General features: G+C 41.2%; 3 protein-coding genes across 4 annotated transcripts; 1 reads left to right on the top strand and 2 right to left on the bottom strand.

The window, feature by feature from the left end:
* Positions 1 to 1,663: 1,663 nt before the first annotated feature.
* On the bottom strand, positions 1,664 to 10,201 carry gclc (glutamate-cysteine ligase, catalytic subunit). Its single transcript, XM_056435942.1, has 16 exons — positions 9,636 to 10,201; positions 8,777 to 8,889; positions 6,323 to 6,505; positions 5,682 to 5,795; positions 5,444 to 5,502; positions 5,004 to 5,140; positions 4,768 to 4,842; positions 4,483 to 4,599; positions 3,931 to 4,069; positions 3,675 to 3,787; positions 3,487 to 3,579; positions 3,286 to 3,390; positions 3,094 to 3,175; positions 2,900 to 3,009; positions 2,492 to 2,612; positions 1,664 to 2,380 (listed from the first exon to the last, which is right to left on the bottom strand). The coding sequence occupies exons 1-16, from the start codon at positions 9,783 to 9,785 to the stop codon at positions 2,199 to 2,201; spliced, it is 1,893 nt and encodes a 630-aa protein (XP_056291917.1). The 5' UTR covers positions 9,786 to 10,201; the 3' UTR covers positions 1,664 to 2,198.
* A 1,547-nt stretch (positions 10,202 to 11,748) lies between these two features.
* klhl31 (kelch-like family member 31) lies at positions 11,749 to 15,677 on the bottom strand. Of its 2 annotated transcripts, none has more exons than XM_056435940.1 (3): positions 15,619 to 15,677; positions 13,450 to 14,655; positions 11,749 to 13,363 (listed from the first exon to the last, which is right to left on the bottom strand). In XM_056435940.1, the coding sequence occupies exons 2-3, from the start codon at positions 14,622 to 14,624 to the stop codon at positions 12,631 to 12,633; spliced, it is 1,908 nt and encodes a 635-aa protein (XP_056291915.1). In that variant the 5' UTR covers positions 14,625 to 14,655; positions 15,619 to 15,677; the 3' UTR covers positions 11,749 to 12,630. The 2 variants fall into 2 exon arrangements, with proteins under 2 accessions (XP_056291915.1, XP_056291916.1); XM_056435941.1 differs by having other exon boundaries at positions 13,450 to 14,652; positions 15,619 to 15,675.
* Positions 15,678 to 16,594: 917 nt separating this feature from the next.
* On the top strand, positions 16,595 to 21,424 carry eloal (elongin A, like). The gene is made up of 11 exons (XM_056436221.1): positions 16,595 to 16,672; positions 17,570 to 17,626; positions 17,728 to 17,840; positions 17,936 to 18,866; positions 18,945 to 19,029; positions 19,112 to 19,279; positions 19,365 to 19,462; positions 19,966 to 20,146; positions 20,289 to 20,400; positions 20,886 to 20,998; positions 21,177 to 21,424. Exons 1-11 carry the CDS (start codon positions 16,595 to 16,597, stop codon positions 21,236 to 21,238), a joined length of 1,998 nt encoding a protein of 665 aa, XP_056292196.1. The 3' UTR covers positions 21,239 to 21,424.
* Positions 21,425 to 23,023: the final 1,599 nt, after the last annotated feature.

The following is a 23,023-nucleotide window of genomic DNA, read 5'->3' as shown; positions in this document are numbered from 1 at the left end:
TCACCACTTAATTTGTAAGAAATATTCCATTTGTTAATGCAGGAGATAGAGCTAAATGAATAGGATGTAAATAAAGGTGGGGTTAGAATGAATGCATAATAAGAATTTATGAGTCATCTTATTTATCACGTTAAACCCCTTTTTGCTGAAGGTTTTTTAAATAGTTTCTGCCACCAGAGGAAACTGTGGACTGTTATAGTTTTAGTAGATATGAGTACTCAAGGTCATATCTAATGATTCCCATCTCTTAATTTTCCCAGTTTGAGACAGGTTTGTAATGTGCAGAGTCAAAGATATTAAGTTGACATGACTTGAATACTTGCAAAACTTAGTTGATGGTTTTCCTGTTTGAAAAAGCAGCGTGGGGAAAACCACAAGCTAACGTGAATGCTACTAACATCTAAAAAAACAATTGAGGGTTTCATCATAACTCAGTAAAAAACATGCAACCGTACAACTAAGTAGCAGACATGCTTTAATGAGCTACTTTGACACTCGGCAAACCAGCAACCGATACATAAAGTGGGTTTGATTATGTGATTTTGGAGGGTTACTAAAATGTATCTAAATATCTCATCTGTCTCCCACTGTAGCAGCATCACTGGGATAAGTTTACATTACATTCATTTAGCAGACATTTGTGTCTAAAGCAACTTACAGTCAGTGCATTATACGTATAGGAACAAGAGCCAAGTGTCATGAACAACTGAGGAAGCTAATTCCCATTTAATTGCATAGCTGACAACTAAACTGTCACATGAATCTTTAATGCATTTCATTGTTCCCTGTCGCTGCGTCTACATCGTTTGAATGTAACATGACTGTAAGTCGCTTTGGATAAAAGAGTTAGCTAAATGTAATGTAATGGTCCAGGTCAAACGTGTCACTGCAGCTCAGTATTGTGTAACGCTGTGGTTTAATACTACCACCTTGTGGATGTGGATGTGAATGTTTTGGCTGTTGGACAATTATTCAAAGTATAAAGAAGTGTTGGAATGCACTGGTTTTCTTTGGTAATGTTTTAGCTAAATAAATAAGGCTTGTTATAAACTAAATGCTATAACTATTGTGATGAAATACATGAATGCCATTTTGAATATTGACATTACTTACGAGAGCTTTCTTTCTCTGAAGTGGGAGTGATGTGGAGGAACAGCAGGGTGTCATTCTGGTCTCATTTACGGTCTAATAAAATTACCAAATTCAGCACCCCATGACATGTCTCTATTTTTTACCCAAGCAGTTGCAGCTGTCAAGGCTTTAAGTCGTTGTTCCATCTCTTAGCAGAACTAAAACATTCATTCTGTTTGTGTTTAGTGACACATATTTAATATTTGCTTGCTAACATGCTGAACTAAGTTGGTAAACCTACACAGACCTATTTTTAGCTTGTGCTTGAATTATTTACACTCGGTTCAATGACCAAGTCCCAATGAGGTATGACTTACTGTCAGCTTCTGGTTGCTATGCAACGGACCGTGAATTGTTTAATCAGAGTAGTTGGACAATTTTCAAGAAGTGATTGTGAAAGATGAAAATAAATAAAAATCAAGCTTGATAATGATGCTTTTGTGTTGGCTCAACCCACTTATGTGATCCAATTACAATATATTACCTTCAGCTCCTTTAATTAAAACAAATTTAATAAAAGACTGACTCACCATCTGTTGTGCAGATTTATTTTGAAGCAGCATTATAATTGCAAACAATGGTTAACCCCTTCCACCTGAATGCACTACATTCAAGGTCCTATTACAATGTCAGCAGGGCAAAGCAAATGTTGAAAAAAGAAAAAAAGTCTCCACCAAAAGTAAAAAGCGCTCACCCAGAATAAAAAAAGGCCTGTGATGTTAATGTTAAAGAGCAGAAGTACAGTATTTATAGAACACAAGATTAAAAGCAGACTACTGTACAACTCCGCTACATTTACATTGTGACAGGTAGGCTTAATTTCGAGAGAAAAATAAATACACATCTGATTTCTATTACACAACCTTTTCATTTCTTAACCCTATTAAAATAATTCTGTAATCATACAAAATCTGATACAGGATATGTACACATACATTTGATGCAGGTGTGTTTCTTGAAACACACATGTCATTTTGCATTCTCTTAAAATTGGACCCCTTTCATTGTGAGCCACACGTTTGGTCTTTCTTCACATGCATGTCGGTATGATGACGGTGCACTTGTGTTCATTTGAACCGGTTGACTGGGTTTCCAATGAGCTCAGGGCATTGCTCTTCACCTTTGGCTATCCTGTCGCACTTCTTGAACAGGTCGTAGTTTATCTTCTCAGTCAGGACGCTGTCCTGCTTGTACTGCGGGTGCTGGGCAACAAATTCCCTCATCCACTTGGCCATAGTCATCAGTTCACCTGTTACAAATCACAAACATTTAGAGTTGCGCTCAGAGATGACGCTGCACAAAGAGAAATCTGATTTTGGCTTTTGCCGTCTTCAAGTTCCGTCCGTTGGTGCAAATTTACCTGAGGCACGTTTCTTGATGAGCTTCAGATAATTCAAAATGGTGCACCTGGTATCCACATCCACTTCCATGTTCTCCAGGTAGCAGTTAAGGATCGGGATAAGCCCTTGAAACACTCCCTCCTGGTGAAAGCGAGCCCAGAAGCAGTCATTGTTAGGGGGCTTAAAACAGGACCCACGAGTCTGCAGCCATGCTGTGAGGCTGGGATGCACAGCTGTGGTTGAAACTAAATACTTAGAAAACATTCACCCGTTATTACAACTCCAATGTTCAGGCCGCTTACAAACACTTCTAGCCTTGTAGTCACATCTAAATAGCCGACATGAGCTTCTTTTGTCATTTAGCATATTTGTAGCGCTGCGTTTATAGTAACGCCAGCTATCGTCATCAGATGTAAGACAATCAACACCTTTCCGTTGATGATTGTGTCGATACTCATCAGCGTGTACTCCTCCTTAGCGTCATCAGTCTCCACGCCGTTCTCCGCCGAGGCTGCGCCATCAAGGCCCGGGTTGCAGCCTGTTGGTGGACAAGACGAAGGGATCAGTGGCTCCACTGAGGCTTAAAGCGTCGCCCTGAAGATGCTCTTTTTGTTTTACACACCTTTGAAGATGTCCTTGCGGAAGTAAAACATGCCCTCGTGGACAGAGTTTCTCTTCTGTGCGACCTTCATATTTTCATCAACCTAATGAAAGACCAGCGGTCATTGGATCAGAGCCCCGTGTATAAAGTATTTCATTAGAAACCAAATGTCCCACACGCTTTATGAAAGTAGAACTGTGCGGCTGTTTTTACCTTTGACAAAGGGATCAGAAAGTCCAGTTTATAAGACAAGATCACTCTGGTGAGCAGGACGACAAACACCACGTATGCAGCGTTTTCAAAGTCAGTGAGCTGCACCTGAAAAAGAAAAAACTCAACTTACTATCGGTTTTTTCCTGTGTTTGAAAGGCCATTAAATATAAAAACACAGATAACGGTGCTGTTGGTTTCTACCTCCATGGGGCGGAACTCAACTCTCCAGCCAATGTCAGAGTTTGGCGGTGGAGGTTTGAACCTCATCGTCTGCCAGTTGGTCGACTGGAGGTTCTGCAGGTAGACACGAGTGAATAAATACTCCTTTACGCTGCGTTTTCACACATGGTCGGCTGCCTTCGCAGAACTTGAAATACAGAAAACCTCACCTCAAAGTGATCCGACTCGTTTTCATCATCCAAGTGGATTTTCTCCTCAAAGACGGAGAGCGGATCTCGGATGAAGAGGTGTGCTATGTGTTGGGCCAGCAGCTTGTCAATTCCTACAAACAGGAAGCTTATTATTCATCAATTTACTGCACTAGCCTCCATCAGTGGATTCTGACTGGAGGTTGAACATTTTTCATTAATTTCAAACATTTCCATCGATAACAGGACTTTAGACATATTCCTTCCGTCACGTTACCTGCGTCGAGCAGCTGCTTGTTGATCTCCTCGTCTATCGTCAAGTCGATGTCGTTGTACTTCTCACTGCAGCTAGACAGGTAGCTGTCAATGGAATCATATCTGGACTTGAAGATCCTGTATTTATTGTTTTTCAAAGGCTGCAAGAAGAAAGAAAAAAAAAGGGGATTTTCATAAATTTTTACAAATACAGACCTACAGCGTAAAATTTTTTAGTGCGATAGTTATGTTGTCCTTTTGCTTGATAAATGTTTAAAGCAGCAAGTAAAACTGGAGTGCATGGCTTCAGTCTCGGTGGGATTCAACTAAGTAAAACACAATAACAAACTCCAGCAATTCAGAGGCAACGTCTCCTGAACTGGACAAAATAAATGACCTAATCAAAAATATCAGAAACGTTGATGCATTACTGAGAGCCTCGTGTAAACAAATCTCAAGTGTCAATAATAAGAGATGAGAGAAATATTATATCAGGAGGTAAAACTAAAAAAAGCAAATAACATAAAATACTATTTATTTATTTTTTTGACGCTAGGACTCTCTGCCCGCTCACCTTGAGCCCGCGTTCTTCCATCGTCCGGTCATCCACAGAGTCAGAAATAACTCCCCAACGACAATCATTATCTGACACAAAGCCTCTGTAGAAGGGAGCGGCTGCACTCAGCGCCATCTGGAACGAGAGAAAAAAAGATTGTCGGGTTTTATGGAAAATAAAGCCACACAATCACGAGAGAAACACATTGTGACGGGCTGCATAGTTATTTTCAACATCCGATTCACTTATAGGATTAATAGTTGAAGAAGGTCATAATAATAATATATTTACTTATCGACTCACCACTATGGGGCAGAATGTTGCTAGTTGGTCATAAAGATATCTCGCCTCATCAATGCTACAGGCTTGGAACGTCACCTGCAAAAGAGTCATAAAAAGAGGCTGAAGTACATTTATAAAACACTTATTGGGATTTTAAAGTATAAAATAGTCCAATGTACCGCATCTCATTAACATGACTGTTTGAAAACAAAAGCCTTGTTGAGAAGTTGACAAAGACTGAGGTGTTGGTTCAGTACCTGCAGACAGCAGTTGCCCATCCCGAAGCCCATGGCGTCCATGTAGATGTGATCTGGCAGCGCCGCGCTCGCCGCCTCACCGTCATCCTCAGGAAACTCCTCCACAAATGGAGATGGAGTGCACTTGTCTTTGAAGACTAAAATATGAGAAGGAATATAGTCTCATTTCGGTACATTTCTAACTGCAGTCTGAGAGGCAAACCTAAACCGCCAAGTTCATTGTCAAAAACAACGTGTTTTATGAAATGTTTTGTTAATAGTTTGAAAAAGAAGAAAAAGGTAATTATGCATCAGCTGGCTGTAGCATATACACTTTTTCTTTCACCGATAACAATTGATTAAGAATATTGATTGACTATATATTTAAAAGGAATAACAAATAACAAAGTAAATATCAAATTGACTAGTTTATATTCATCTGTCATTTCCTTTAAACTTACTTGGCACATTAATCACAACTTTCCCTCCTCTTCTGTGACGTATGTTTCTGGTAAGGGTGCTGAAAAAGCCAATTCACATACACATGCAGTCACATAAGCGCACACTTCGTTATTGAAGCAATAGAAATCGGCTGAGAGTAAAAATAAAACCATCTCTTTGTCCTTTGGAACATTAAGAATAAAGAAGTCAAGTTGGGAGTAAACAGATGAGTCAGGAAGCTATGATGACGATGCCTACCTGAATCTTGGATGTCTGTTGATCGCTTCATCTGGAAAAAACAGTGACTTCGACACTCCCTCTTCAACAGGGGTCGGCCGGTGTTCTGGTTTGGTGAAACCTGGACAGCCTAACCTAAACACAAGGATCAAAACAAGCATACTATGATATGGCTGCAACTAACAACAAATATTCTGCCAATTATTTTCTCAAATAATCTATTGATCGTTTTGTCTAACAAACGTAAGAAAATAGAAAGAAATCCTAATAATTGGCCAACATTTGGAGGTGCCATGTTAATGTCTTGCTTTCTCTGACCAGAGTTCCCAACCTAACAAATAAAACCAAGTCACTATTAAATGTGTTGCCAATTAATTTGTGTAGACTGATCAATTGTCAATTAAGCTTTTCAGCTCTAAAATATTTCCTAAAAAACAAGTGTGTTGCTCATGGTGTCGAGGGCAATCAGTTTCAAAGTGAAAAACAAACCTCATGGTCAAAATTGTAAACTGAAAGAATCCATCAAATTGATGAATGAAACATATTTCACAATCTTGCAGACTGAAAATCCCAATATGGACCTAGTTTTTCATTTTGCCCGTATCTCCACCAACAAATGATCAATGAGGCGTGAAACACTTGCTCCATGCCAAACAAAGTACCTTGGAAATGCGGTGATGGTGCAGAGGGTTTCATTGGGGTTCAGGACAGCCGAGGCCTCTCGCCGCCTCTTGCCCATGTTGCCCTCCACGGTGTTGAACTCTGACATCGTCCCGCCGTACGGCTGCCCCGGCGTTCCTTCGATCATGTAGCTGCCGTACTCTGGCCTCCAAAGCGTGGGGTGACTGCACAGACATGAAACGTGTTGTGCCAACGTTCTTCTTTCATAAGTCGGCAAGGAGGGAGGTCATCGAGGGAGCGCCCCCGATGTCTGTATCGCGGTGACCTTTCGGATTGAATAAGCGGAGCGCTCTCCCTTTATCCTGCGACAGCCGTAATCTTGGCACGGCAAAGGAACGCGACGTGTTTGTGCTCCAGAGCGTGTGCGACAGAGGGGCAGTAATGAGGAATGCATGGGCTCTACTATTCCCACTGGGATTACCTTTGGGTGAAGTTGTCTCCACAGAGTCAGACCGACGTCATCCGCAGCGGCCAAACATAACACTCATGAGCTAATGCAAACACATTTACATCGTCAGCAGAGAATTCCTCTTTTTGAAGAAATGTTCCTCCGGTTTGGACACGCCAGCCGTATTACAGCTCCGATTGTTACCACTGATGGGTCCTTTGGCAAATGATCCTCACATTACCACCTCATTTTTTAAGGATTGATCGAGAACACTTTTGTTAATGTTTAACTTATTTTGTGACCATCTACCATGACAGTTTGTCTCGTTTTTAAATCAATCAAAATCTTTTTTTTTTCCACTTAAATTGACAAGCAATCGAAGATAAAATGGGAAATGATCAGAGGAAATTTGAAAATTCATTGTGCCATGACACCTACATATTTTGATGTAATTTATGTCATGATGATTCAGGGACTTTATGTACATGTAATATACAACATATAACCGACTGTCTGATTTTTACTGACAGCTCGACTCTTGAGTTCATTCTGTGCCAAGAGGGAGTTGTTCCCTGTTGCCCTTGTGCAATAAAACCCCTGTCTGTGGGCAACTAAGACTAACTAAAAGAGGGCTGCCAGTTTTTAATGAAAAAGGCCTCAACAAAAAAAGGGGTGTATTTATATTTTTATCAAGCAAAAAGAAGGGTATAACAAACAATGAAACGCCTCTGGGACACAGTGGGCACTAACAAAAGGAAATGGAAGAAGTTTGAAACGAAAAGGTCTTATACTTTGTAGAACTCCGAGGAAGAACACAAAAGGCAAAAGTTTGAAACTGCAATTAATGATTGACCGAGATTGCGGAAATAACCTCTCTGGTCTATAAAGTCAAAAATTTAACCTTTTGGACTGAATACTTCTGAAGCTGACGAAGAACACTGCTCATTGTATCGAACATCGCCACAGTGAAGCCAACATGAGGGTCATGTGGGGGAGAAAGCCGTGCAGTTACAGATGGGAAAAACTAAGCAAAAAAAAATGCAGTTTACTGATATTTCCCAACTGACCTTAAGGAGTCTGAGGAGAAGTTACTGTTAAAGGTTAAGATCCACGTGTGGAAAGCAACAGGATTGTAACCAATAGCTGTATAATGGCACTAACTGGACAAAATGCTGAAGCAACAAGTTAAAACAAATATCGAAACAGTTGAAACGTTGTGCGGGTGCTTTGTGAGCAAAAGCACAACATCTATTTCTATGAATGATGACTTTGAAAGTCAAATTGACACACATGCAAATACAGTGCGAGAGAAGCAATGTGAAGAGGCTACGTGGCGTCAGGCTGCATGCCTGTGCTCGACGGCACACCGACACGAGCGATCCGTCCACGTAGACGGCGTGTGGCGTAGCTGTAGGAACACTTTCCCGAGGCATCTGCTGGCTGTCAAAACAGATACCTGTGCAAGTATGTGTCGTGATGCGTGAAGATTTAGCTTCTACGAGCTGAAAAAGCTGGCTTGCAACTTCAAACGACTCGTACGCTGGGCTTGGCATTACCTTTTTGTGCGCACCAGCCACTGTGGCTCGTGTGTCTCCGTGTGTTGTGTGCCACTCAGCATTTTCACCAAATGATGTTTATATCACGATATAGCATGATCTCTGACAACTCAATACATAAATTGTCAAAATAAAACATCTACATGGTCAAAGAGTCAAATACTACAATTAAACACTGAAATATGTTCTCATTTAATTAAGAACTTTGGTGCGCAGTAATGCAGATTATTAATTGCATTTCAATTTATGACAATCTATTCGTGAGCACGTTTACTTCCAGACGGAACACTTTGACTTGAACCATGCATGACTGTAGAAAACTGCATATTTGGAAAAAGGGCAGAAACAAGGTTGAAGCATAAGCTGAATAAAAACAAATGATCTCAGAATATTATAGCCAACGTTGTTTAAAACTACACAGTATAGACATCTAGACCTTTTAATATCTGGAGTAAATTAAGCTGAATGTGTTCGTTGTCAAGTTTACTTACTTGGGGTTTATCTTTTCACCCTGGTCTTGGAGGGTTTCCAGAACCTCATTACCGGTGAGGACGAGTCGAACGGTTTCATCCTTGTCATCCAATTCCAGCAACATGTACTCGACCTATAATTAAATGATGAAAAACAAACACACACCATCAATCAAACCCCGCGCAAATCAACTTCAACATGTTTATTCATTCGACACATTCTTTTAAACCAGGTCTCAGATCAGACTGGCACGCCATCACATCAATTACAATTCATCAGTTATGTTTCCTCGACTCTGCTACCCTGTAATCCCCCGTCTGAAAGAGGGATTAATCTATAACAGCATTCCACATTGTTCAAGCTGTAGTAGCCTATGCTGAAGTTTGGTGGACTGGTGGCGGGCAAAACAACTAATGTGGAGTTCTGACTGAAATATAAACGTCACAGCTGAGCCCACAGAGTCAGACAACATAACGTATAGCCAGCTTTACTCAAACAGGGAGTGACTTCCTGTCCCGCCTGGTTCATTAGCACTTACGTCACATTGACAGGCACATGATGAATGATTGATCTGAACGTTGAGCGACTGGAAACACAACGAACACCAACTGTTCCCTCGTCGATCAGCTTCGACATGTCGCCCATGACCATGAGAGCAACGTCTTAATATGCAAACCCTCCTAACATAGTACAGTGCTGCAGGCTCAGCTGATTTAAAGCCGTGTGTCTTTCTGCACAGAGTAAACACAGAAGAGTCGTTTTCTATCTTTAAAAAAGAAAGAAAGACCAATATTGCATCATGACAGGATCATCAGGCAGCAGCGACGCACGCGTCCCCACATGCCGGGTCGCGTTTCGGTGAAGAGGCTCGTCGCTCACCTCGTCGCCCCACTTCAACACATCTTTCTGACGCTCCTTCAACTTGTTGTAGATGTTGAGGAACTGGATGACGCCGTGCTTTCTGATGTGGTCCGCATACTTCTTGGTTTCCTCCCAGTTCAGCGGAGACCCCTGCGACAGTAAACCCATCGCACCGACGGCTACGGTCTCGTCTCAAGTTGCACGTGAGCTAGCTAGCTGGTCTGTCCAGCTCGCGCGCAACTAGCATGAAGTGACACCGGCAGAGCCCGGATCCTTACGGTGCCGTGAGAGAGTGCACGCGGCTGCAGCGGAGTCTCTCGGTGCCGTTAGGCGGCGTGCCCTGTCGGTAACCTCAGCGGGGCATCCAGAAGAATCAGGCCCCTGCTCATCACCTGCTAACGTCTGGTTAGCTCGGTGAAGCACACCGGGACAAACGACGCGGCTGCTTCCCAGAAAAATCACCCCCGACGTGTAAATCGGTGCGTCCTCGGCTCGCGGACCAACGGGCCCGTTCCTGTGCCGCGCTGTGACCGGGTGACAGCGAGGTGAGCCGGTCGTTAGGTAATTGTTGCCGCACCAGTTATTTTTCTCGTGTCCCAGGCTGGTGTTGTATATATATGGAACGTCACGCCCTCCCGGCTTCACACACGTGATGTCGTCAGGCGGAGCAAAGTGACGTCACGATGACTCGGCGTTCTTCGTCGACTGGCTCCTCCCACTCACCTGTCAATCGGAGTAGATGGAGAGATAACACGTGCACGTACTGCCCTGCCCTGCAGTCGACAAATATGTATTGAGTCGATACGTTGTTTGTTTTTTACGTAGATGTTTGTATTCCTGAGCACATATCTGGTAAACCAGATTGTGTGATTATTTGTGGAGAAGCTCAGTTTTGAAGATCTGTCAATTAAATTAACGAATTGATTAGTCAATAAAAAGGTATAAGTGCTAATTGACTCTTAGTAGACAACAGTCCAAGTCCCAGTTATTGAATTATATATGATATATGACAAGGAACAGCACCAATGTCACATCGCGTAACATGTTTGTAGTTCATTTTGTTTTCTTTTAGCATTGTTTTCTGATTTTTCTGAAAGACAAATGTAAACGCGCTGCTCACAAGAAATACTACCACCACAGAGCAATTTACTCACTGGGTCACCTGTCTAACCATGATCAAACCACAGTATTACTATTAATGAGCATGCTTAAACCTGAAGTTTATCAAGGTCACCTGAATGCAACATCATAGAAATACAAGAGCATAATGACACAGCACTCTTCATTGTGAGGGCGTGTATTCTACAAGGGTGGTTACAACGCATGAAAGTTATTTGAACTGACTTCCGGCCTAAATAGGAATGTAGTTTCACACTCAACACACCTATTGATTTATTTCTCTCCATTAAACTGATTAATGACATCCTGTTTGTTAGTAATGTTTAGTAATTTTTACAGTCAGGAATAAAACACAAACACCTCTCATGTAAAATTACCAAAACTGTTTTGGTGTTTATAGGATCACATCACTTAGAGTAAGAAGATGTTCGTGAAGATCTATTATCTGTGTGATGACTGCTCTGCCTTTAAGGAAATACCTTACATTTCACAAACTGTAACATAATAACATTGACTTTGTGTTTATTATTCCTCTTCTGGAATAATGGACTTGGAGTGACAAGAGTGACACTTTTTTCATTTGGATAATGTTACATGCCTGAAGCTGTTTACTCACAAGTATGATGTGAGTAAATATATTTTTAGGAACTCAAATATTAGATAACTCACTTGAGTAAACTAACAGTTTCAGGTTTCAAAATGTGGTATACCCACTTGCTATCTCCTTGTATTTATGTAAACATGTGTCAGGATACAGTTTGTAAAATGTATGAGTCTATACTGCAAGAATTAACAATTTACCAAAAGAAACCACTAAAAAGGGCAAATAGATATGAACTGAAATAGAAAAGAGCAAAAATAATCAAGTGTTTGTGTATATTTTGTTGATTTATGGTGATAAAAAACAAACTGAAGTGTGTTACCCAAGTAATTCACTTTAAATAAAATTACCGTAAAAGAACCGTAAAAACTTGCATGCAACTTATTTTAAATGAATGACCATGGCTCAGAGAAGCTTCAATTCATCTCTTTAATTCAAAAACAAAGAAAAAAATGAAGAGACATGAGCAGTCAGGTAATCCAATAATCCCAGGAAAACTCAGGCTGACATCGTCGTTCCCAATCCCAACTTCCATTTTTCTTTTTCTTTTTTACAAAATATTGTATTGCTGCCACATCTAAATCCAGTCAATCCTCGTCACTCAATTATTTCCCCAACAGAATCCATTCCTTTGCACTGATAGTGTTTTTAACAATCACACAACATACATAAAACACATGTAGAGTGGCCAAACTACTCCGACTCATAGGTGATGTCAATACTTTTTCCAGCTCCAGCTCATCATTCTATTCAAGTATCTGAGAATCACACGAGCTACAGTTAACATAAACTGGACTGTCACACAATTCTTCAAGGTAATAATTATGTTGCACACTGGATACAAAAGACAATGATGTTACAGATTAATCTCAACAACAGCAGTGATTTTGCATCTTTAAACCTTTTGAGTTTTAAATAACATTATATTTGTTATAGAAAAAGGGCTAATGATATTATCTCAACTGAATTGGCCCCAGAGGTAAATTTCAGTCGAACATTTCTAAAATGTGTTATTGTGACGTCCGGTTTTACCATTTCTTTCATAAATGTCCTTTATGATGCCAATTATACTAAGTAGGAAAGTATAATAACTGAAAATGCTTTTCAAGGCTTCAAATTGTGTCGAATGAATGGAGTTTAAAAAAACAAATCTAAAAAGAAAATGTTCCCAAATCCTTCCATTTTATTACCTTTCTTGAACATCAACTTAGTCCCATAAAAAGGACTGTTGGTAGAGTTTACAACCAAGATTTATTCAACAGAAATGCTACTTTATTATTACGATCGAAACTTTTACATACTGACTGGTGCAGAAGACACTGAACTGGCTCTGGACTCTCGTGTTTTCTGTTCAGGTATGGTGACAACACAGCATGAAATGCCGACTGTTGCTTCTGGCAATTCATCATCCTCAGTCCATTCATTGAGGTCAGGGTTGTAAACCTGAATGCATTTCTTGTACTTCTTCTCCCCCTCGTTCCAGCCTCCGAGGAGATAGACCCTGTTGTTCAAAATGGAAATACCAGCTGTGCTCACACCTGTCTTAAGAGGCGTGCAGTAGCTCCACTGCCCGCTGTGAGGGTGGTAAGACTCGACGGCGAGGACATCCACCCTCTCTCCACGACCTCCCAACTGGCTGCCACCGATGGCATAGGCTCGGTCTCCCACGGTGGCAGCGCAGTGCCAGCCTCGAGGGGTGCTCAGACTGCTCTTCTCGTGCCAGCTGTCAGTGGAGGGGTCATAGGCGCACACGGCCCTGGAGTAGGCGTTGTTGATGTAACCTCCGGATACAAGGATCTTGCCATCGATGAGGGAGCTGCCGTGACAGCAGCGGGGCACCTCCATGGGAGCTTTCATCTGCCAATGGTTGGCGGAGGGCACATAGCACTCCACAGAGGCCTGAACACCATCACCGTTTCGCCCTCCGATGGCAAACAGGAGGCCGTTGAAGATGTTGAGGCTGAAGTGTGTGCGCTTCTGGATCATGTTGCTCAAGTGAATCCAAATGTTGAAGCGGGGGTCGAATCTGAAGAATGTGAGAGGGATTTGCAGTTATTAGCACCACACCAACTAATGTGACAAACTAAACCAAACGTGACAATTAGTTCTTACCTGCAGAAGTTGCTGACAGCATGTTTCGCCTGGTTCCTTGCGTCGTTCTGATCCTCACCACCTGCCACATACAGGAAGCCATCCAAGACTGCCACACACTGATTGAAGCTCTTTGCTGGCATTTCTGTCAATTTATTCCACACGTTATCTACATCTCTGTAGAGGACCTCTTTGCTGAGAGATTTCTCCGTCAGGGCAGGGCGTCCACCAACTGTGAATATCACCTTGAGGCCACCGCGCACCTTTGTTCTGCGTGACTGGAGGATGTTCTGTTGGTATGGCAGCAGATGGTAATTCATGGCGTCAACAAGGAGACGGTGGCACTCGGGGTCTTGCATCATTCTAGGCGCACTCTGGACATGATTCACCAGGTCTTGGGCAGAGATGGTGCCAAAGCGGATTAGAGTGAGGAGATCCGCCGCGTACTTCAACCTCTTCTCGTCAAAGTCCAACCATTTCATGGCGATCTGGAAGGCCGTGACCTCGGAGGGAAGGTGCAGAGAATCATCTGAGAGGAAATCGCTGATCTGCTCAAAGGTGAGCTTCAGGAACTGCTCCATCTCAGAGAACTCAATGAAGTTCTCCCGCATGAACCTCTGAGCTGACTCCTTGGTTTCTTTGAGGTCATAGGCATCAGCGATATTGGTCACATACATACAGTTCTCCACGCTGAGCTCCTGCCTGAGGAAATCACTGCACATCTTCACTAAGGTGCCAATCTGCAGCAGCATGGCCGCAGCGATAGTGCTACCGATGCTGTACAGCGACAGGGTCAGCTTTCCAGAGTATGCATATGTAATCGCTGTGGCGAGGCCGACCGGTGAGAGGTCGTTCAGGTCGATCTTCTGGAGGGACGAATCCTTCTTCAAGATGCTTCGAATGTACCCGCTACAGGAGGCCATGACAACCCTGTGGACATCAAAGGACTTTGACTTGGTTGTGACTGTTAGATCGCAGAGGAAGCTGTCCAGCCTCATGGTGCTCAAACCCTCCAGCAGGTTTGGGGCATATACCGTATCAGTGACTTCAGTTGAAATACAGTTGAATCCGTTTCCTCCTTCCAACAGAGTGTTTAGCCCGTTGATCTTGTTGATGGGGCTGTCCTTGACCAATATAGTAATTTCATGTATGTCTCCTTTGCTCTTTTTGGTCGCCTTGTTCTTTTTGGGTGCCATGGCTGTAGCAGCAGAACACAGCCCAGACCTGCTGAAAAAATACATTAAACATGTCAGATTTCATAAGAAAAGTGCAAGATGATTCACAGAAATCATAAACAGATACATTTTGACATAACTTTTGCTGGAAAATATTTAACCTCAAATGAATCTGGTGTGGACATCAACATATTAGTGAATTAACTGGAAATAATTGGCAGTTATTGGGTATGACACATTCACAAGATTTATTCCCGTGGAATATCATATATTGTTGAGTTTTGAATGATTTCATGTGTGTGCTGTCTTGAGGTCCTATTGTCCTTGTGCCACATGTGCTGTTTTCTTTCCTTCAAGCTAAGCAGTAACATCAAATATCTGCACATTTAACTAATTGTATCCAAGGAGAAACATTTTCTTACATTGTGGATTAAGTGTCATTTATTTATATGCTGGAGACAGACATCTTTGAAAACATATGTGAAACTACCGGGTGATGCTGGAGCAAGTGAGTGCGTCAACATGTCCCTCTTTGCATCTGTCACAATTTATCAGCAGTATGTCCAAGAATAGCAACGCTGGACGGCTCACCCATGACGTTCCTTTTATAGACTTTGAGACATGAGCACCAGGCCCCATGTCCTCTCACTGTTTGAGTTCAATTTAGGGCAAACATTTATCTCTTATGTCTCTTTTTTAAATTGTATTTAATGGTTGATGGCTTCTCCTGGATAAGTCTGCAATGAGCACAATCTACAAGTCAAAAAAAGGTTCTTAAAAGTCCATGGTCACTTTATTCACCAAAAACCTATAAAACCTGACATTTTCCACCTTGCTTAAAAAAATATTTTAGGATGGGTCAACAGTTTTCAGGAATATATCCCTATTTGAATACTATGTAAAGAAAGAGCCATTTTTCCAGTCTAAAATGACGGCCAAACGCTGCAGCGTTAACTGCACTTAATTGTCTTTGGTAAATTGGCAAAATGATCAAGCATGTGAAAGTTCCACTTACCTGATAAATGAAGTTGAGGCTGGTGAAGAAGGAACTTGTGCCTCCTGTAATGGAGCAGGAGAGAGAGAGCAGCAGTCACCCAGCTGAGAGAGACATACAGTTAACTCCTCCTCTGGGGGAGTCAGTGCCAATCAAGTATTTTGCAATGCATGTGGCAGAGGAGAGGGACCATACAACCGCCTTCATCATAAAGTGTCCCACAATAGACTCCGATCAGTTGTTGTCAACATACTCAATTTCAACTTCATGTTATTTGTTAGTATCCAGAAAAGGAAGTAATATTTTTCTATTTGAGTCTTCTAGTAATTTTTTTTTAGATTTTAAGAATAGTCATTTATTTATTGTTAAACGGGATCTCATCGGAAACCAGAATGGAAATCTGCTGAAGTTAATTGTCGGAAATATAAATGAAAGTGTACAGAAGACATTTTCAATCTTTAATAATATGTTATATTATGTCATGTTATAATATGCAGGACTCATTAATAATATGAGTCCTGCAGCTCACTGCGCAGAGGACATAAGTCTAAGATACAGAACAAAATAATCAATGTTGCAGTTGGATGAGACCCAACCAATTCAACTGATGTGTTGGTTGACTAAATCCGAGTGGTTTTGAAATACATACATGGTCTCAAAACATGTCATGAGCAGAATGCTAAAAGCCATGCTCATATAGGTAATGAGTATTGGAATTAAGAGCAGGGTTATTTTGACTTGAAGGATTTAATAAACCTGTATATTCAAAGGGCCAAGAATGTACCATTAATAACCTACAGCAGGCCAAAGTATGTTCTCCATTTCAACAATGTGATCATGATTATCAATGTGTTTTATCCTATATGGATATGCGGATGCCTAATTGATTCACCATTTCTAAACCCCGTGCCTGTCATCGGTACCGCCCATTATAATAGTGTCATCAATAGGCGCGCACGGCCCGGTGTGTGGAGACGGTGGCACGTGAATCACCGTGATGGCCAACAGCTCTGATATGGCGAAGAAACTCATGCGGTTCAAACTTCAGCTGACAGACTCAGCAGAGTCTGCTACGGTAGTAGATCTACTGGTTATTATTATGATGTCTTTGCGCACAAAAAGAGTATCAGTGCTAAAGGGAACGGTTCCTGCCTTCAGGGAAGACATTGTTTGCAGTATGCTTTGGGCTACTCTCCCGTTTCTGGTGCAGGCTATAGCCTACGATCTTTACTCATACAGACAATACTTGCTCCAAAACAATCTGTATTTTAATTACCCTTACCCCTATGGTTTTATAGGCTAAACGATGATCGATATCAATATCGTCTCGGCCAAACCCGTGGGCTAAACGATATTCTCTTAACTTAATTACTTGCGTCTTGTGTCCTTGATTATGTGTGGGAAGTGGCCGATGGCGAGCTGTTTTATTCGGTGACATGTGCGCTGCTGCCACACATTTTCAGCACTTCACTTTGGGGGTCGTCAGCCTGTTAAAATGGGAGGCGCCTTGCTGCTAAAATTGGCAACTCCTCCAGTTGTCCAACTTGTGGCTGCTGTCCATCATCAGTGGTCAGTGCGCTCTGCAGGCGCCTTTGAGTCCTAAATGGCATCGATCATTACATTGGCCAATGTCTAATGTAGATTTAAAATTGGAAACATTAAAGTCAAGTGAAGAGGTTAACGCACAATCTGAGGATGGTTCAGGTATATAGGGAGACGTTACAACAGCTGGCTGCTTCATCCATTTATAGGTCACGGTAAAAGGAGCAGCCCAGAGGCGTGCGGGGTTCCCCATACATAGATAGCTCCTGCTCCCAATGCACAATCAGCAACTGTGGTGATCCAAAACCAGCACTACCATATTTGGCATGTCAGGTTTTCCTCAATTTACTACACATTTGAGTTGCTTTTTTTGGTCCTCAACATGCATGAAAACCAATCATAACCTTCGTTTATTGTTTGTTACTTCCAGGTTGTAAAGGTTTTGCAGAAACTCAAGGATCTTGATATCACATTAGAACTTCTTTCTGTGAGTATCTTTAGCAAATAATGTATTTTGTGTTGATATATTTGCTATACATTTATTTTGGATACATGTTGTTTGGCCGCTTACTTGTTTCTACATATTAGGAAACTGGGATCGGCAAAACTGTAAACTCCTTACGCAAACATGAACAGGCTGGAGAATTGGCCAAGGGTCTAGTCAGGGGTTGGAAAAGATTGGTCCCTAAGGAATCCAAAAGGTGATGTATATTAACATTTTAGTTTTACTTAAAGTACACTGTAATTCATTTGTATTTGTTTTACATGTTAATCTTGAGTTTTTCCCTTGATGCAGCCACACAGATGATGGAGATGCGTCGGAGAGCTTCTCTGTGAAAGACAAACTGGATGACCAAAACTCTCCAAATAAGGGAAGTCTTACAATGGAGGATTTAAACAATAATTGCGTGAAAGCTCATATTAAGAGTCAGAATTCTTCAGATGAAGTCCTGTTCAAAACAAGCAGCAGGAAAGCTGATTCGGAGAAACAATGTAAAGAACCGAAAAGACACAAAAACCAGAATGGAAATCAAGACAAATGTCATCAAGAAAACCCACATATCTCTCAGAAGGACATCTTGAAGAAGAACATTGATATCCAAGAGGATCAAATAGACCATTCAGTTGTCTCTAAGAAGAGAAAAAGGAATGAGGGAGACGGAAAATCCAGAGACGCTAATACTTTGCTTGGAAACAAAAACTCAGACGACACTCATCGACAAGCCAGCTCTGATGGTGGAAGATTTGGGTCAGAAAAAAAGTCAAATGGGACACAAAAAGAATCATCCAGAGAAGGCAAAGAATCTTGTTTATCTGAATCCAGTCACAAACACTCAAAAACATTCAAGCTGGCCAGTATCAAAGATGATAGGTCTTCTGAAATATTGAGGACTTCAGAGGCCCAAAACAAAAAAAACAAAAAAACGAGTAAAGAGAAGCACGGCCTTCTAAAATGCAAACAAGAATCAGAAAAAAAGGGACATTCAAAAAACAAAAAGGCCCAAATAAAGCACAAGAACCCGGAGAAGGACTCCGAGGAGCCCACCTTGTCTTTTGAATCGTACTTGAACTACGATGTGAAAGTTTTCAAGAGAAAAGAACGATCTGGAATAAAGAAACCACCTAAAACTCTTAAGAATGTCGTAAAAGAGGAAGAAGCAACTAAAGGTCCTGGCAAGAAACCTTTCAGGTCACTAATGTCTACAAATGTGACCTCTCCAACACAAGTATGTAGGACAATGGTTTTATTAGTTTGGCTTTGAGAGTGCAGACCTTGGTTGATGAAGTTTCAATTCATATTTCAGGAGTTTAAGGAGTCGGTCATGGAACTGATTAACAATCCTTCACCCGCTGATCCGCTTGAATGTGTCGAGTACTTTGAGAGGAAAGGTACTGTATTTATAACAAGACCATACGGCTGTATTTTCACATTGCTTATTTAATTCTTGACATTCTGTCTTTTCTCTTACAGTTGAGAGGGAGTCTGATTTTGGTGAATTCTCAGAGGAGTCTGCCATCTTCACCGGTCAACGACTTAACAAAAAGATGCAAGTTTACTCTGGTGCCAAGAGCGCCTTCCTCCCAACCATGATGAGCTTGCACCAGCAGTGTATCCGCACTCTCCAGAATAACATTAACTGTGAGTAAAGCCCACAGAAGCTTTTTGTGCTCATCAGTCTGTCAGTTTGTTGGATTTATATTTAGGTGCAGGGATTTCTCCTCAGTGCTTTATGAAACTGGCGGAGTCCCGTTTGAAATCCTCGAGCCGGTGTTGGAGAGGTGCACACCAGAGCAGCTGCTCCGCATTGAAGAATGCAACCCAGTAAGAATGTGAATGAAGTTGGTGCCGACACACACTCTTCGTGGCCACTTAATGAGCGACTCCTGGCACTGCATCCAACCCGATGTTTGTTTATATGTTTATATGCCCACAACATATCATTAAGATGAAAAGCCAATTCGGTCAATAAATTCAAAGGGTAAAGTCCCGGGGGCGTATGAATGTAATCAGTAAATCTTTCAATTGGGTGTCTCATGTGCAAAGTCTTCAGCATAATAATGTTTAGTTGATCGGTAAGTTTACCTCTGACTCCATTGTCATAATTCATATTAGAAGATGTGTTGGTTTTAAAATAGTTTGTTCATGAGCAGCTTTACATAGAGAGGCCACTGAGTGTGTGTGCGTGTCAGTTTATTCTAAAATGACCTTGTATAGTAACACTAACTTTTACAGCTTCCATAGACGATAGTAACATGTCGTGTAGATAATGTGTAAGTGTACAGGTGTGTATTTGTTGCTAGCCCTGGAGGTGTTTGCTTCCACAGATCTACATCGGAGAGACAGACCACTTATGGGGCATACATTGCGAGAGGGACTTCAAACACTCCAAACTTCAGGAGTATGAATCATGGAAAGAGATGTTTGTCAGGCTGTCTGAGGAGAGGGAGAGGAAATTCAAAAGACTCACAAAAAGCATCATCTCGGCCAATCATACCAAACCCAAAGGTCTGTGTTGTATTCTGGAACTGGAAGAGACTAATCTTGAGTAGAAGTCGTTTTGTGTGCATTGGTGTCAAAAAAAACTCCAACAGTTGAACATGAAGTGACGATTATATAAGTGTGACTGTGACAACCTTTTTTTCTTTAGGTCGGCAGGTGAAGATGGCATTTATTCACTCTGTTGCCAAGCCTCCGAGAGACGTGCGAATTCAGCAGGAACTTCATGGAACAGCTGTTCAGCCGCCTCAGCTCAGGTGCAGGTGGGGTTCATCATCCTAAATGTAGAGAAATGTATCCAGAGGTTTTGCCATTTGCTCGTGAATTTTTCCAGTTAATATTTATTTAAATGTTTGCTCGTATATTCCTTTCAGCTATGCGGTCTACCAGATTATAAAGTTCATAAAAAAAACAACAGATTCTAAAAGCCGTAATGGGGCATTGTTGTACATTTAGCCTTGGGCTACAAAATGATCACTCAACAACAACAGCAGCTTAGCAGGGCCATAAGCTGCCGGAGACTCATGCGATAACGGTGGGAGAAATACTTTCTGTGTGAGTTTAGCCAAGCAGGGATTGGAGCAATGTGCTGGATAAACCACCTTGGTTGCTTTTGTTGTCAGCGGTTGCAACATGGATGTTATGCCCCTAACTAGTGTCGACAGGAGACTCTTTAAAAAAATATGTAGTTTATGACTTTCTGTTTTTTAAAAATCATGCACTGAACTAATATATCCATAATTATCAGCGTCAAGGTTCAGGACAACAGGCCGAGGCCGAGTAATGAGCCCAGCAGGTCCAGCAGCACCAGCAGTGCCAGTTCGGGGGCAACCAATACACAAGACCCTCGCAAAAAAACAAGTGAGCTAGAATATAAATGCAATATTTTTCTACGTTTGCTAAACCTTTACAAATTGATCAAGCTCAGTTTTTGTATTCGGGGAGAATTAAACTTGTATATAGAAGTTACTTCTATGAAATCCTGATGACTTTTTTTTCTCCCCTCATTGCCTATTTGTTCTCTCTCCTGTTTACACAGGAGTTGCTCCAATGATGGCAAAGTCCTTAAAGGCATTTAAGAAACAGCTGGGACGTAGATAAATGCTCTTATATGGTATTTACAGTGTGTGGATGCGGAGAAAGTGCCCTCTTTCATTCATTAACTTTGGACAATAGAAGGCCTGTCCTCACCATAGATTACTCAATGTTTGTTTGAATATGCAAGAATGTGCCCTGTTTTTTCTTCTTCTCTATAACTATACATTTTCTTCACTATTAAAGGGACAATGAAAAGATTCAAGTGATTCTGTATTTTATTTTGGCCGGTTTGAGTTTTATAAGGTCGGTCAGCTTTTTATTGAATGGAATGTGGCTCCCTCTAGAGGATGAAAAGATATATGTACATTTATATTTTACAAAAATACTGTTTTTTTTACTAACATTTCCATAAGTATATTCCAACACTAAATTAAACGGTATACAAGTAAACCAATGACAATACTGCTACAACTGATGACGAATGTAATAACGATATTTAATACATTCGATGCATTGTGTTAAGAGTTTTTCTCAACAAATTGTTTATGTAAATGTTCTCATCCACCTGGTTTTGAGCCAAGCAATTCTAAGAAATTGTGAACAATTCGTTCCACATTATGAAAATAAATCAGTTCTTTGTTAATTCTCTGTAATCCCTGTGACATTGTTTTGTCTCTAATGGAGAAGACATCTGCGGTCTGCCTCGTCTCAAGGACCCTTTCTGTCTATTTTTGTTTTGGACAACATCGGTTTGAGATATTAAAATGAGGGCTCTGAAACTGCTGCAGCCTTCAGCACCACCTGTGGCAGCCTGCAGAGACTGCATCATGAATCTAGCATCATGTTTAATTCATTGGTTTGAGGTGAGGGGCTATATTTGTTCGTGGGCTTGTAAATGTGTCTTAATGCTTATTTCATGTGATTGAACTGAACGCAAGAAGAGCATCTGACAGTTGTGACTGAGCAAGTGTGTTTCTTGTAAATCAGTTCAGATGGCGCAACAATACATCCTTAATCCCATAACATATTGGCTAGAAAAATAAATAAATATTTGCTAATGCTACAACTGTCCTATAGTAGCAAACTATTGGATTACATCAGGGCTGAAGCCCTATAAACAATGACCTAAAGGTTAATGATGCTATCCTGCCATTAGGGGCCCTCAGACCAGAGGGCTAGTGCTGACCTTAACCTCTGACCTGGAATAGGAGAAGTAGGTGTAAAAATCCACGAGGATGGTGATTCTTGTTCCATATATATATAAATTCAAATGGTGGCAACATCCATCATGTTTTGTGTATGGAAGGCTGAATTATGATTCATGCAGGATGTGAATAAATAAAAGACTTTCAAGCATTAATATATTGAACATGTATTAGACACAAAGTACAGTTAATGAGGACATGAATATAATAAAGCGGGGCGCCCCAGATTAACTGTAGCAGTTGGTTTGTGGTACATTATTTGATTGTGACTTTGTTCTGTAATATACACAGCATTATTTAGGTGTGTTATATATAATAATGAACAGTAATGGCAAATAGTTTAATATGTCTGTGTCAAAATCTATGTTCCTGATATTGTGCTCCATGGTGCACATTCTTGGAGTGTAAACACATTACCAAACCTGGGCCCATGTTCCATCTTCAAAATACTGTGCAAAATGCAAAGAAGGGAAGGAGTGGAATTTTACATGGAGCCACACAACTAATGTTTGCCTTTGGGTCTCCAAGCAGGTTTATCTGGTTAGGCATACAGGTAAACAAAAGGAATACTCATTTAAATCCAGCTCACTTTTAACAGACCGTTCAAACAAAAAGTATGAAGTAATCTCAGCTAAATGTAGCC

Source organism: Pseudoliparis swirei, chromosome 17, assembly GCF_029220125.1.
Source record: "Pseudoliparis swirei isolate HS2019 ecotype Mariana Trench chromosome 17, NWPU_hadal_v1, whole genome shotgun sequence".
Lineage (NCBI taxonomy): Eukaryota > Metazoa > Chordata > Actinopteri > Perciformes > Liparidae > Pseudoliparis > Pseudoliparis swirei.
Note: the sequence above shows the minus strand (reverse complement) of the source record. Positions and strands in the feature narration are given on the sequence as shown.

Bases quoted from the DNA above. Each gene is read 5' to 3' on its own strand.
- klhl31 (XM_056435940.1), bottom strand. From the start codon at position 14,624: ATGGCACCCAAAAAGAACAAGGCGACCAAAAAGAGCAAAGGAGACATA. The intron at 13,364-13,449 runs GTAAGAACTAAT...CACATTCTTCAG, and splicing joins GCTGTCAGCAACTTCTGCAG to ATTCGACCCCCGCTTCAACA.
- gclc (XM_056435942.1), bottom strand. From the start codon at position 9,785: ATGGGTTTACTGTCGCAGGGGTCTCCGCTGAACTGGGAGGAAACCAAG. The intron at 5,141-5,443 runs GTAAGTTTAAAG...CTCATATTTTAG, and splicing joins AGTTGTGATTAATGTGCCAA to TCTTCAAAGACAAGTGCACT. The intron at 3,010-3,093 runs GTGTGTAAAACA...GTCCACCAACAG, and splicing joins CCGCAAGGACATCTTCAAAG to GCTGCAACCCGGGCCTTGAT.
- eloal (XM_056436221.1), top strand. From the start codon at position 16,595: ATGGCCAACAGCTCTGATATGGCGAAGAAACTCATGCGGTTCAAACTT. The intron at 19,280-19,364 runs GTGAGTAAAGCC...ATTTCTCCTCAG, and splicing joins TCTCCAGAATAACATTAACT to TGCTTTATGAAACTGGCGGA. The intron at 20,147-20,288 runs GTCTGTGTTGTA...TTTTTTCTTTAG, and splicing joins CAATCATACCAAACCCAAAG to GTCGGCAGGTGAAGATGGCA.